The sequence below is a fragment of the Empidonax traillii genome, unplaced genomic scaffold (genome assembly GCF_003031625.1).
Source record: "Empidonax traillii isolate 1590-97213 ecotype Southwest subspecies unplaced genomic scaffold, ASM303162v1 scaffold20:size5563877, whole genome shotgun sequence".
Taxonomy (NCBI): Eukaryota; Metazoa; Chordata; class Aves; order Passeriformes; family Tyrannidae; genus Empidonax; species Empidonax traillii.
The window spans coordinates 138,648-150,741 of record NW_020955213.1 but is presented as its reverse complement, the minus strand read 5'-3'; the positions used below and the strand labels follow the sequence as shown (position 1 = coordinate 150,741).

The 12,094-nt window shown below is 45.2% G+C and overlaps 1 protein-coding gene across 4 annotated transcripts in view; it reads right to left on the bottom strand.

The window, feature by feature from the left end:
- The window catches only part of LOC114064683 (synaptotagmin-like protein 2), a 44,898-nt gene that overhangs the window by 9,840 nt on the left and 22,964 nt on the right, over nucleotides 1–12,094 (bottom strand). For 3 of the 4 annotated variants that reach the window (XM_027897949.1, XM_027897939.1, XM_027897957.1), the window contains 10 exons: nucleotides 11,679–11,777; nucleotides 9,874–9,965; nucleotides 9,332–9,433; nucleotides 7,658–7,827; nucleotides 6,757–6,859; nucleotides 6,035–6,196; nucleotides 5,266–5,344; nucleotides 4,648–4,747; nucleotides 4,265–4,470; nucleotides 2,023–3,122 (listed from right to left, as the gene is read on the bottom strand). In XM_027897949.1, coding sequence (XP_027753750.1) covers nucleotides 2,977–3,122; nucleotides 4,265–4,470; nucleotides 4,648–4,747; nucleotides 5,266–5,344; nucleotides 6,035–6,196; nucleotides 6,757–6,859; nucleotides 7,658–7,827; nucleotides 9,332–9,433; nucleotides 9,874–9,965; nucleotides 11,679–11,777 — 1,259 coding nt within the window. In that variant the 3' untranslated portion in view covers nucleotides 2,023–2,976. Of the gene's footprint in view, nucleotides 1–2,022; nucleotides 3,123–4,264; nucleotides 4,471–4,647; nucleotides 4,748–5,265; nucleotides 5,345–6,034; nucleotides 6,197–6,756; nucleotides 6,860–7,657; nucleotides 7,828–9,331; nucleotides 9,434–9,873; nucleotides 9,966–11,678; nucleotides 11,778–12,094 lie in introns of those variants that run through there. The other variant, XR_003572797.1, reaches the window with a different exon arrangement.

Here is a 12,094-nt window from a genome sequence, read left to right as displayed (position 1 = left end):
GCAGGGCCTGCACTCAGCTCCCAGTGCGGCGCTGGCACCAGCACGTTCATATCCAGGGAAATGGGAGAGACAACCCACATTTGCTGTAGGCATAAGGTCTTACCTTGTCATGGAGCTTTGCTTAACACATTCCACAGTGAGCTAGTGAATACAGGCAGAAAACTTCTCATTCATTTTTTCTTTGTTTTTCACCAGCTACAACCCAACTCATGTCTTCATCAGCACGTGCCTACAGGCCAGAGTCTCTGTTACGTGCAGCAGCCACAGACAACAAATGTCAACATCATAAACCACGTGCAAACAGTCAACCTTATACCCACGAGCTCCTCTGCTCCTCCACAGGACACTGGCCATAAATGTGCCTTAAATCATTTCATGATAAAGTGCTTTCTGCGCAGTGAGTTAAACAGATAGAGCATAGCAAATTTCACTGCCTCAGAAGCAGCACTGTGTGACAAAAGTGTGTGTGGTTTGGCAGTGTAATCTTTTACTTCGATAAACCACTAAATGCCAAGGAAAGCTTCTTAAGTTAATCAGGGCTTAATTTAAATAAACAAGCCAGCGAGAGATCAACGAAAATCCTCAATGGAATCTGAATGCTAAAACAGCCTGTTGACAAAGTCCCAAGCCAAGTTCATAAAGGTAACTGCATTGGGATGAACTGGCCCACTGACCCCCTTCTTCTACCCTTACTGGCACCACCAGTGAAAAAGATGTTAGTTTTCTGAAACACCAACACAACCATTTCCAGCTCCATTGATGCAAACAGCAGTTTTGGCAACAGCATCATGTGCTAATACTGCACAAGGGGGAGGAGGAAGAAAAGGAGGAGGAGGAGGAGTGTTGACTCCATTTTTGCAACAGAGAGGAATCAACTCAACCTACCAGGAAGAGACCTGGACCTGTCCAAGACAAAGTCCATAGTGTTACCAACAACTTCCCAAGCCACAGCAGAAATTCCACCCCCAGGAGCACCCTGTGGATAGGGATGCTCTCAGGAGGAGAGCAGCAGTCAAGTGGATAACTTCCCTGCAACAAGCCACCAACCCTTCAACCAGGGCTCCTCATAGTAGGTAAGTTATACATATGTATAAATATTCACATTTTCAGCACCTAAGGTAAAAATAATTTTAAAACTCTCACCTTAGGCCCACTATTATTTTATCCCAGTTATTTTATCCCACAAAGATAATAAATGACCAAATCTTGGTCAACAAAACATGCCAGGCTGGAACCCACACCAAGTATCTTTGGGTTGACATGTTACATACATAGCAGCTTCTTCATTGCTTAATTCTGCTGCTCTACGAGTCTCTCTCAGTGCTTTCAGTACTATGGCTGGTACATTTCCAAGAATTGTCTTTTTCCAACCCCAAAACCACTTTCTTTTTTTTTTCCCCATGAAAGTTGCTGATTATATACCAAATTTCCCCATTTAATGAAAAACTCTTGTTATTTTGAGTGTATATTTTTCCATTCATTTATTTACAACCATCTTTGCTAAGCTGAAAATTTACACTACAATTGAGTTAAATAAAAACAATCCATTAAAGAGGAATACCAAAATATTCACAGAGCCAAAATCTAGGGCACGATAGCTACAACAAATATTTCTCCATGATATTTCACTTGCCCTTGGGCAAAAATGATTTGTCTTGACAAAACAAAATTTAACACCTTTTTTGCTTGCCTTTTTTTTTTTTTTTAACTCAGACCATGATAAAAATAGGTACAAGGAGACCAGCTGATGGCTGAAGAAAAACATTCTATTTAATCACAATATGTACATCCAAAATAGAAATTACAAAGCTGCAATTCAAAATATATTCACAACACCACTCTGCCACGGTCAAAGTGCCAGATGCAAAGGGGTTTTTTTTTTTTGCAAGCTACTGGCAAAAAGGAAATTCCAGCCACGGACAAGTCACATACAGGCATCAGGTGAAATGAAGACCAGAAGGGCAGCAGGGGATGTAGAGGCAGGAGACCTCCCAGGCAACCGTAGCTCTGCAGCTCCCCCTCACACTCCCAACAGCTCCCAACATCTCCTGCCTTCTCCAGCGTGGTTTTGACCTTTCATTCCTGACTCGTGGTGCCAGGCTGTCCCCTACATCATTAGTTCAGACTGAAATGTTTTGCACACAAGGCATTGCAAAGCTGCAATTAGGCCCGATAGCAATGGAACCATATTTTACATTCGGGCAAGCACTTTATTTATATTGCACTCCAACTGTCCCTTCAATAGAGAAACTTGCCTGAGGTCAGTTAAGCCTCTGGGAAAGCGAGGACAACAGTCCCTGCCTGCAAAATCCCACGAGCTGTAGGACCATCACTGCACTCTTTCAGATTAAAGCATAAAGAAATTAATATATTGAATTCCTCATTGTCATCCTCCTCAGGTTGCTCCATTTGCTTCTTCAAATAGTCCTCTCTTTCTTCAGATCCACCTTGGAACTCAATTTTCCTCACATCAGAGACGTGTTATCACCAGCGACAAATGCAAAGCTCCCCTTCTCAAACTGTGCTGCTGGTGGCTCAGAGCAATTGTACATCAAGTACAAAGTGTACCACTTGCAGGGAGTATGAATAATACCACGCTGCTGCTTTAGTACAACTACATCTCTGCACGGGGAAAAAAAATGGCACAAGAAACAGTAAAAAAAAAAAAAAAAAAGTATCCGTATCTCCTTTTCCTTCTGCCAATGTTCCCGGAGCTTAATGGAACTCAAATATACTGAATACAAATGACGAGTAAAAGGGCAAGTTAAGTTTCTTCTTGGTCAAAATCAAGTACAGCATCAGTCTGGCATCTTCCATGTCCTCTGTCAGTGAATAAGTGCTTAACACTAACATGTCCAAGGTACTGCCTTATTAACCTGACACCTGCAGCCCCATGGATGGTCTCCATCTCCCAAGTGCAGGAAGTTTCCTAATTCTAGTGAACACATCCAGCATTTCTATGGCACAAGATATAGGTTATTTCAGTTTTTTCCTCCCTGCCAGTGAGCGCAGTGGCAGCAATCCCTCAATCCATTCATTGGCTGCCAGCATCATCTCCTGCCAAAAGGCCACCTCCTCTTGCGTGGAGTCCATCCAGTCCACAGAGATGCCATAGCTCAAACCTGAAAAGAATGAGAAAACTGCAGCGTTGGGAGCTACACAAAGAGTTTCCACTCCATTCAAAAACATGCAATGGGATGTAACTGTTGCAGGCAGTGCCTTAACATGAAAGGTGCTGACTTCCCTCAGCAGGTTGCACCCTGAACACCTTCTGTTCTTCTGCAAATGTGCTCCATTTTACACCAGAGTTCAGAATGAAGTCATTGCAAAAGCCGTAAAAGGCAAGAGCCCTAAACATAACCTGCCAAGGAAAATACTATTGGGCTCAAGCCCTTCCTGTGTCTTTTTGGATGGTAAAGAAAGTCTTAAAGGGTTTATTTTCCCCTTAAAAGATTTTCTTGTGGACACAGTGAGGTATTTGTCAAAATTCTTTTGCTTCATTTGTATAGGAATCAAGCATACCATAGAAGAAAAGTGTGTACATCAATTCCAAGTCAATTATTCAATTAATTTTTCATATGCCAATTGCTTCTTAATGAGATAAAAGTCTAAATTTAGATCACAGCTAATCTTGGGTTTGGTATTTTTGTATCTTGCTTATGGGCTTATTCTTGTTGCTCCTTCCCACTGGATAATTCACAACCCTCCTGGGGACATTAGGGATTGAGAACAGAGAACACACAAGCAAATCCAATAATCACAGGTGCACCTGCAAGGTAAAACTTCCAGCTACCATGAGCCTTTTCCCGATACCCTCAAGGAAAAGTTATCCCTGATAACAACATTCTGCAACCTTCCCTCAGAGAGCACTTCAAGGCTGGACAGTCACCAGGTGGTGCTGTCCTGTATGACATTCCAGTTTCTCTCTGAACACTTTCCTGGGAGGAGCACCAATATAATGTTGGTTTGTCATGCAGCCTGTTTTCTTGTAACAGCAGGGAAACCCTCTGATAGACCCAAAGGAGATTCTTGAGCTCTGCCACACCTCAGAGCTGACGTTGGCAGAAAACGTGGGAACAGAGGGTTGTTATCATGGCACCAGGGCCCCCTCCATCCAAACAGTGCAGGTACCAAGACACTCACCAGACACTGAGACTCCCCATCCCTGGTTTCTCCCCAACAACAAAATGCTCTGCAGCTTTGCATTTTATCTCATGGCTCAGCACTACGGTAACAGTATTGAGTTATAAGGGAAAACACTTACCTGTCCCAAGGCCCAGCCTGATTCCTCCAAGGAAATGGTTGGTAAGCTTTTCATGATCCCACACAGTCAGTTCAACACAAGCATCCTTTAGATCCTCTGTATGAAAGCCATCATAGACGATAGTGTGATTGAAAACGGGGTTTGTGTCTCTTTTTATGACTCGGGTCTTTTGGTAACTCTTCTTACTGGTGTCTGGAAGCACATAGCTTTGAGAGGGGAAAAAACACAGCATGAAGTATTGAATGGCACCTAAAATATGGACTGTTCTTTGGTCTAAACAAGCCTAAGTTCTGAAGAGAGGAGGGAATGGGTCTCAAGGAACCACATGGCTCTGGGGAGGCACAGACCCAGGAGCAAAGCCCATACCATGCTCCTGCACTCACCATTTCACAAAGGAGTCAACTCCAGAGGGACGCAACTGCAGCAGGTCCTTGACGTCTTTGACCCAAATGTGAACTTCGCCAGAGGGAGGATTCTTGGGACCTGCCATGTAGGAGATGAGAAAAACTGTCACACCAGTCCCTGCAAGAGCTCCAGGATGACAGGTTTGCTCTGCAGGAGCTGGGGGAGCCAGTGACTCCTCTGGGTTCTCACTCCCCCTCTCTGGGTGCCTCAGCACCACTGCCAGTGCTGTCACCCCAGCAGATGCAGATGCTCCTGGCACGGTGTGCTGGTGCTGCTTTCAAACAGCAAAGGAGCAGGAGCTGCTGAGCCAACCCAGCCTCGTGCCTGCCCCACAGCACCCTACAGTGCCCACAGTGCTTGTAACAGCTGATGAGTCTGAGATTGCTGAGCCCTTCCTCTCTCCCCAGCACTCTTCCAGTAAGCCCAGATGGGAAAATCAGATGTAGGCTCTTGGCAATGCTACCAAGCACTGCTGGTTGTGCCCTTGTGCTGATCTCTAAGATCTTGCTCTAAGAAGAATTCCTCTTTAACCAGCCCCTAAACAGGTCAGGCATTGCAAGCTGTGTGTCTACATAAGAGCACGAACCACATTTTACCTAGGCTTCCAGGGGGCACATACTTAATAGACAAACTCATCACTCCTCGATGATCCACACCGTTAACAGCAGACAGGCTCTGAAACACAAAGAGTTGTGTAAACATAGCAAGGCAAACAGCTTTTGAGTTCAGTGGAGGGGCACAAATGGACAAACTCTGATTTTGCATGGCTGGAGCAGCCCCTTCTCAGGGCACCTTCTTTCTTTGTGGCTTTGTTCTCAAACTGAGAACCAAAAGCCTGAGGATTCAGAGCAAGGCTGCCCTTCCAGGCATGTCCAGCTGAATATAATTAAGTGTTCTTTGTTCTGAAAGACAAATGTTCCTTATTTGATGAAAGGGATCTCAAATTATACCTGAAACCAGAAGCATGCAGGAAGCTGTACGGGCTCGACAAGCAGTGGCACCTCAGTATTTACCTCTCAAGGCATATTCAGCTGCTTCACTCAGTACTGTGCTGTCTGTTTTTAAGGGATGGTCTTTATGTGAGTAGAGAGAGTGGCAAAGTCATGTCAGAGTTTCTGTGATTAGTGTCAGGTTGCATTTATGAAAGTGTCCCTACAGATCAGTCACCAAATAAGACCCAAGAAGGCCATTGTTCAGAGCGCTGAACGCTGCACAAACATGTCTAGGGGTTGTTCTCTGGGTACAGTTCAGGTTGTTCTGCTCCACCACACCCAAAGACCTCAGAACACTCAGGAAGGACTTGTGCCACCCCTCAAGGCTTCAGGGTTGGGCTAAGAACTGGGATTGCAGCTGAGACACTCTTACCCGGGGCTTCAGTGGGTACCAGTTGAGTTTCCTGTTGCTCCAGTCCCAGCTGGCCAAGTCTATTTCGATCTCTCCCAGGAAACTGTTACGTCCCAGTGGATCATTGTGCCAAACAGACAGATTTAGTTTTTGGATCAGCAATACCATTTTCTCTATTTTATACTAGAGGGAGAAAGAGAAGCCAGGCTGTTCAAATTTTTCTTCTGTTTCTCTCAGACCAGAAATAAACTACTCAAAAGTTTGAATAAGCTCTGAGACACTCACCCCACACATGCACTACTAATGGACTTGGGCTCGCTCTGAGCATCTCCTTTTTTGTGCTGCAGCAATACTACTGCCCTGACAAAGCTTTTCTGCTGAGCACAGGGAAACCTGGCACTCCATTCATCACAGGGTAAAACCAATATTCTTTCAAGAATTATTAACACAGGCTTGGGCATTGTTAAATAATCCTTTATGCTTTGATGAGTAAGATCACATAATGCAGACCTTTCTTACTAGTCCCGTGCCTTGTGACTGCATTCCAGGGAAGGGGAGGACACACACCCCTTGCTCTGGCTGAAGGCAGCACAGGCTGCAGGTCCTTGTCTCATCCAAAGATCACTGTGTGATTTTGACAGAGAATCTTGGGTGCCTGGCCAGGAAGGTGGGATCTTTCCAGATCTGACCTGGGAGAGGTGCCTGCTACAACACAGGATTTCAGAGCATGTATTTGTTCTTACCCGTAACACCTCGTTGTAAATAGGATTCACTGTCCTCTTCTTCACTGAAGTTTTCCTCTTACCCATCCTAGCTTTGTCTGGGAGCAGGTAAGTTTTAACATACCTAGAAAAGAAAACAAACTCCAGCTTTATATTGTCCCACACCACCAGCCTCTCTAACAAGCAAGAAACACTTGTGAACTGTGACATGGGAACAGCAGACCTGGAATCAACTCTTTAAGGGAAAAACTAATTAAAAGATCTGCTGGGATATTAACTTGGCTTGCATGTGAAGTTAGAAGTCTCACTGGAGATGGATGGATGTCACCAACAGTCAGAAGAGGCAGCTGTCTAAGCTGCCTTCCTGGGAAGGCAGCAAGGCCACGTATCTGTTTCCTAAAATGACCAGAACTGCAGCATCTCTGTGCATTCAAAATCAGGGAGAAAACAGACAGGAGAAAAGAGGTGGAATGTCTTTAAGGGTTCAAATTCAAGCTCCTCTTCATCATCTTTCAAACTAGAGATCATCAACCACTACAACTACCACTGTGCCCCTAACAGCACTTCTCTGTGGAATTCCTGTTCATACAGACATGAGTCTGCATCACCACAGTTACTACCAAGTCTATTCACCATAGGAAGATTCAAGGTTCACATGGATGCAGGGAGAACATATCCCAGTGATAAGATGAACTGTCTTTGTAGCAATCAAAGCTTTCTCAATCTGTTCAAATTTAAGACTGGCAACACTTTCACTGATGCCAAGGGCTCCAGAACCATCAGCTAGGAAAGTCCCAGCACTGAGCATGCACCAGAAGTCTGAAGGAAGGAAGAAACCATGACATTTTAAGAAGAAAAAAAAATCCTCCAGAAGACAGAATTCATCAGTGTGAAAATCAGAAGACACCAAAGTGTCACTCACGGGTCAGATCTGCCTTTCTTCTCATCCACTACAGCCAAGTCCTTGCACTGGGACACGTGGACCTGGAACTCCCGGTTCTTCTCGTCATAGTCCAGAGCAAATTCCACGGTACCTTGGGCATCCACACTCCCAAAATCACCGCTGTAGACACTGAGCACACTGCCACTCACCTGCCATGTGAAAGGGCAAGGTCAGTGCCACTGAAACAGGCACAGTCCTGAATTGGCTTTGGACAAGGATAATGGTCTGAGAAGTGCTTTCCCAGAGAAATAATCTGCCATTGTCACACAACTGTCAATCGGTTTCTTAGACAGGCTAGTAAAAACTCTATCAGACTGGAAATGTAGGAACAACTATTACTGTCTTGTTGCTTACTCACAATGTGCATAGAGTGGTACAAAACAGATAGAACTCCTGTCCTGGAGAGCCACTGCCCCACCAGAGACAGCCTGTGTGCATCTACTTGCCCCAAAGGTTTCTGTAGATATAAACCTGCAGCTAGGCACCCAGATTTCCCAGAACAAACTGCATTTGCCCATACAATGTGGAATTCTTTTTTTCACATTGTTTTTCACTGACAGAAAGTGATGAAGCACAAGTAAAGCCCAGCTCCAGAAAGATGAGAGAATTTTCTATTGAACCAATCACTCATGATTCTTGACAGGATATCATAAAAGCTAATGCTGTTTACAAAGCAAATCATTAACCCTCTTGGCATTTTCCTGTGGTAGAGTCATGAACATTTATCAAAAAACTTTCCTAGTAATTAACTCAATTCTTCTCTGTCTTTCCCTACTTCCTTTGGCTCTGGATTTTATTATAACTGACAAAAACCTGCTAAACATCTCCTCTCAGTCTTGGAGCTGCATTTACCATCCCATCAGGATCATCATCCCAGCAGAGAATCCTGAATAGGATTTTCAAGAACACTTGTATGACTTGGGCACAAAAGGCTCATTAACAGCTCCCAGATACTCCAAATTAGCAGAAGGATTTAGATGCCCCAAGTTTTTAATGTATTTATCTACATTCATGACCTCTCCCTACCAGCTTTGCTTCCCATATTATCTTTAAATCTCAAATATACACCTCGGAAATACCCGTAACAGTAACACAGCAAATTCAAGCACTTTTAAGCAGCTCCCTCCCCAAACACTGTCTCTAAGAAATCTTTTAAAAATGCTCAATTAAACACACTCAGCTCTTTTCAGCTTTCCTTAGAAGCTGAAGCTCTAAATCACGCTTTTTCTTTCCGACTCTGAGCTCCCTCGAATCTGCTGATAAAGGATAAGCTTGCAGAGGGCACCCATCTGCAGTCCTGGACCACAAACATGTCACTTAATAGCTGTGTGTCTCATTTTCCCACCTAGAAAAGGCCCCTTCCCATCTCCTGCAATGCCGGGCTTCAGATCATCTGCACGAGGAGTGGGGGCTATCACTTACAGGGAATTCGACTAACGGTGACTCAGTGGGTCTCTATTCTGAGATGGTGCCTGGATTCACTCCTTTAAACCAAGCAAGTCATTAACCATCACTGCTCTTTTAATAACGTGCCATGCAGAGAGCAACAGGACACTCCAGGGGCCACATCAGCAGCAGCAGCAGCCCGAATGCAGTGTCACCACAAACGAGCAAGACAGCCCGTCCTGTGAGGCGTCGGCGTTCGGTACCTACCGAGGAGACAGAGGCCATGTCGGACGAGTGGCTGCCAATGCTCGGCGTCTTTTTGTGCTTGCTGAACTGGAAGCTGATTTCCGACGCCGTGTCTGACTCGGTCTGCTCAGGAAACAACAAGCATCTCTAAGCTCTGCCGTAGGAGCACTTTGCAACAGCGCAAAGAAAAACCGATCGCTCGGCAGAGCCCCATTAGCGGGGATGAGGTTGGGGGAGCGCAGGAGAGCGCAGGGAGCCTCCCAAGGGGCATCCCCTCCAGCCAGCAGGGAACGTCAGCATGAACTGCCTCCAAACAGAGCCGCCTGCCCCGCCTGGGCGCTGGCAAAGGGCACAGAGCAGCGTGGTTTGAGGCACAGGGAAACACCTGAGCTGCTCCAGCACGGAACAGCTGGCCTGGCTTACCGGGGGCCTTTTTTCTTAAGGCTTCTCCCATTTATTCATAACACAACCGAGCTATGTGGTAAAGCAAGTGCTGTTGGTGCTCATGAAGCCAACTGGGATGCTGTGAACACTGCCCCAGTCATTTCTGGCATCTAGCCTACCTCAGACAACAGGACAGGAGAGGATCTGCTCAGCTCTTTGACTCTTTCAGGTTCAAGAAACTGATGGGGTATCAAGTGAGGTTTATTGTATGCTGCAGGTACAAACAAAAAAGGCATCAAGATAGCTTGTCAATTAGAAAAATATAAGAAAGTCACATTTTTGTTTAAGGGCACAAAGAAGGAGGAAAAGCTTGTGGGAGGCACTGGAGTACCACCATCTTGCCCTGTCTCTGTCACCTGCCATTGAAACTGCCCCTCCCCAAGACGAAAACTGCTAATTACCATCTTAAAGCTATTTTCAATGTGTTTCTCTGTGTGGGAGTGTGCAAACTCCCTCTAGTGGCTCATTTAATTCCCTTATTAGCCCAAGGACGTGGATCTTGCTTGCTTTGTGTGGATTTAACTTACACTAAAACCACACATATCTACCCCCTTGTCCAAGAAACCAAACGTTCACATTTTTATTTAATAGCACACTGCCATGTACAGAAGAGCTGTAAAATATTTGAACCTATAATTTCACCATTGCATAGACCTCTCATATACTCTTCTAAACAAAGAGGTAGAAAATAGCCAAATTCTCTGAAAGACGAAAGTCAAAATGATTCCTATCAACTTACAAAGATGGTTACTGGACTGCTTAAATATCTAAATAAAAATTATTTTTCTATCTTTATCTTCTCTCAGTAACTCCCTTGAAGATTACTTTCTGAATCCTGGAAGAATTTGCTTTGAGTAGGTAAATCTGCATGAACATGCATGCCCAGGTAAACACTTTTTTAACATGTTAGCCACGATGATCCATCCTTCAGTGCTCAAAATGCCCAAGAGCTTCTTGATTTACCATTTATTTGATATTGACTACTTTTATTTCCAAACATGAACAAATAGCTGTATCTAGCCCTCTTCACAGACCACTTGCTACACTGCAAACAAGGAAGTGTAACAAGGAGGGCTTCCAAGGATGAGGTTTGGGGCTCAGGGTGGGCAGCCACAGGATGGCCTCCCTGTCCCCAACAGAGCCCCAAAGGGGACTGTCCTCCCTCCAACAACCAGGGGTTGCACTAAAATGGGCTTGACCAAAGCCTCTAAGCAGCTTTACCCTTCTCAGGCATTGCCTTTCCAGCCTTCTCACCTCAGTCCTGGCAGCCTTGACCTCACCACTTCCCTTTCAGGCAAGCTCTTAGCTGTCCTTTCAGGCTTGCCAGTTCTCACCCTCTGGCTCTGTCATTGGCTTTCCTGGGCACAAAGGCTGCTCTGCCTTCCCTCGGGCCCCTTCTGTGGCCACAGCTTGCCTGGGCTCCTTGGCTGCACAGTCAGGGTTCTTGGCCATGGGATTCTCCAGGGTAGTTGCTGCTTTCTTGGTTGCCTTCTCCTCAGCAAGCAGGCTCTGCTCTGGGTGAGGTGAGAGGCCCAGGCTGGGCACTGCAGGCACAGTCTGTGGCACAACTCACACGCTGGACACGAGGTCTGGCCCCTCTGCTCCATCCACTGCACAGGCTGCCAGGCAGCTCCCACAGCACTCCAGGGGGGAACAGGAGAGACAACTACAAGCTCTTTGCCAACCCTTTAAAGCCCTTGTGCTTTTGCTGAAGGCACTGAGTAACATACTATCAATCTAGCTGCAATTTCCTGGCTCTGAATTTAATTTTAGGCACTATAAACTCTCTAATTTGATGATGAAACAATATGTCATTTTCCGTGCCTGGTACATGCACAGAAGCATGGTGATGAAAAACTGGCATAATATATTACCTTCAGCAAATGTAAACCAAAAAGAAGAAAGAAAGAAAGATGTTACTCACTCTCTGTGGTTGTGTAAATGTTCACCATGCTCTTTGCAAGATTAATGCTATTTGCTCGGGCCAATGCCTGAGCAGCAGCAGAATGATCCCCATCTTCCTCTGGAATACATGAAAAGCCAAATCAACATGGTAAATAAATAAACACAAATTGTATGTGTGTATGTGTGTGTGTGTGTGTTGTGCCTCTCCTGGCTTGTTCATTGCTTAGAGCACACTGCAATTACATTACCCAGGGCTGCTTTCAAATCATCTGCGTGCTTTGATGTCTCTCCCCGAGAAAGAATCTTCACACTATGTCAGGAAATGTAAATACTGGATTAACCCAGTCCCTAAGACAGATCAGCATTTGCAAAGAGCTTCCAGTGAAACACATCCATCTGCTAACACCATCCTGAAATGAATGTAATGATAAGGCA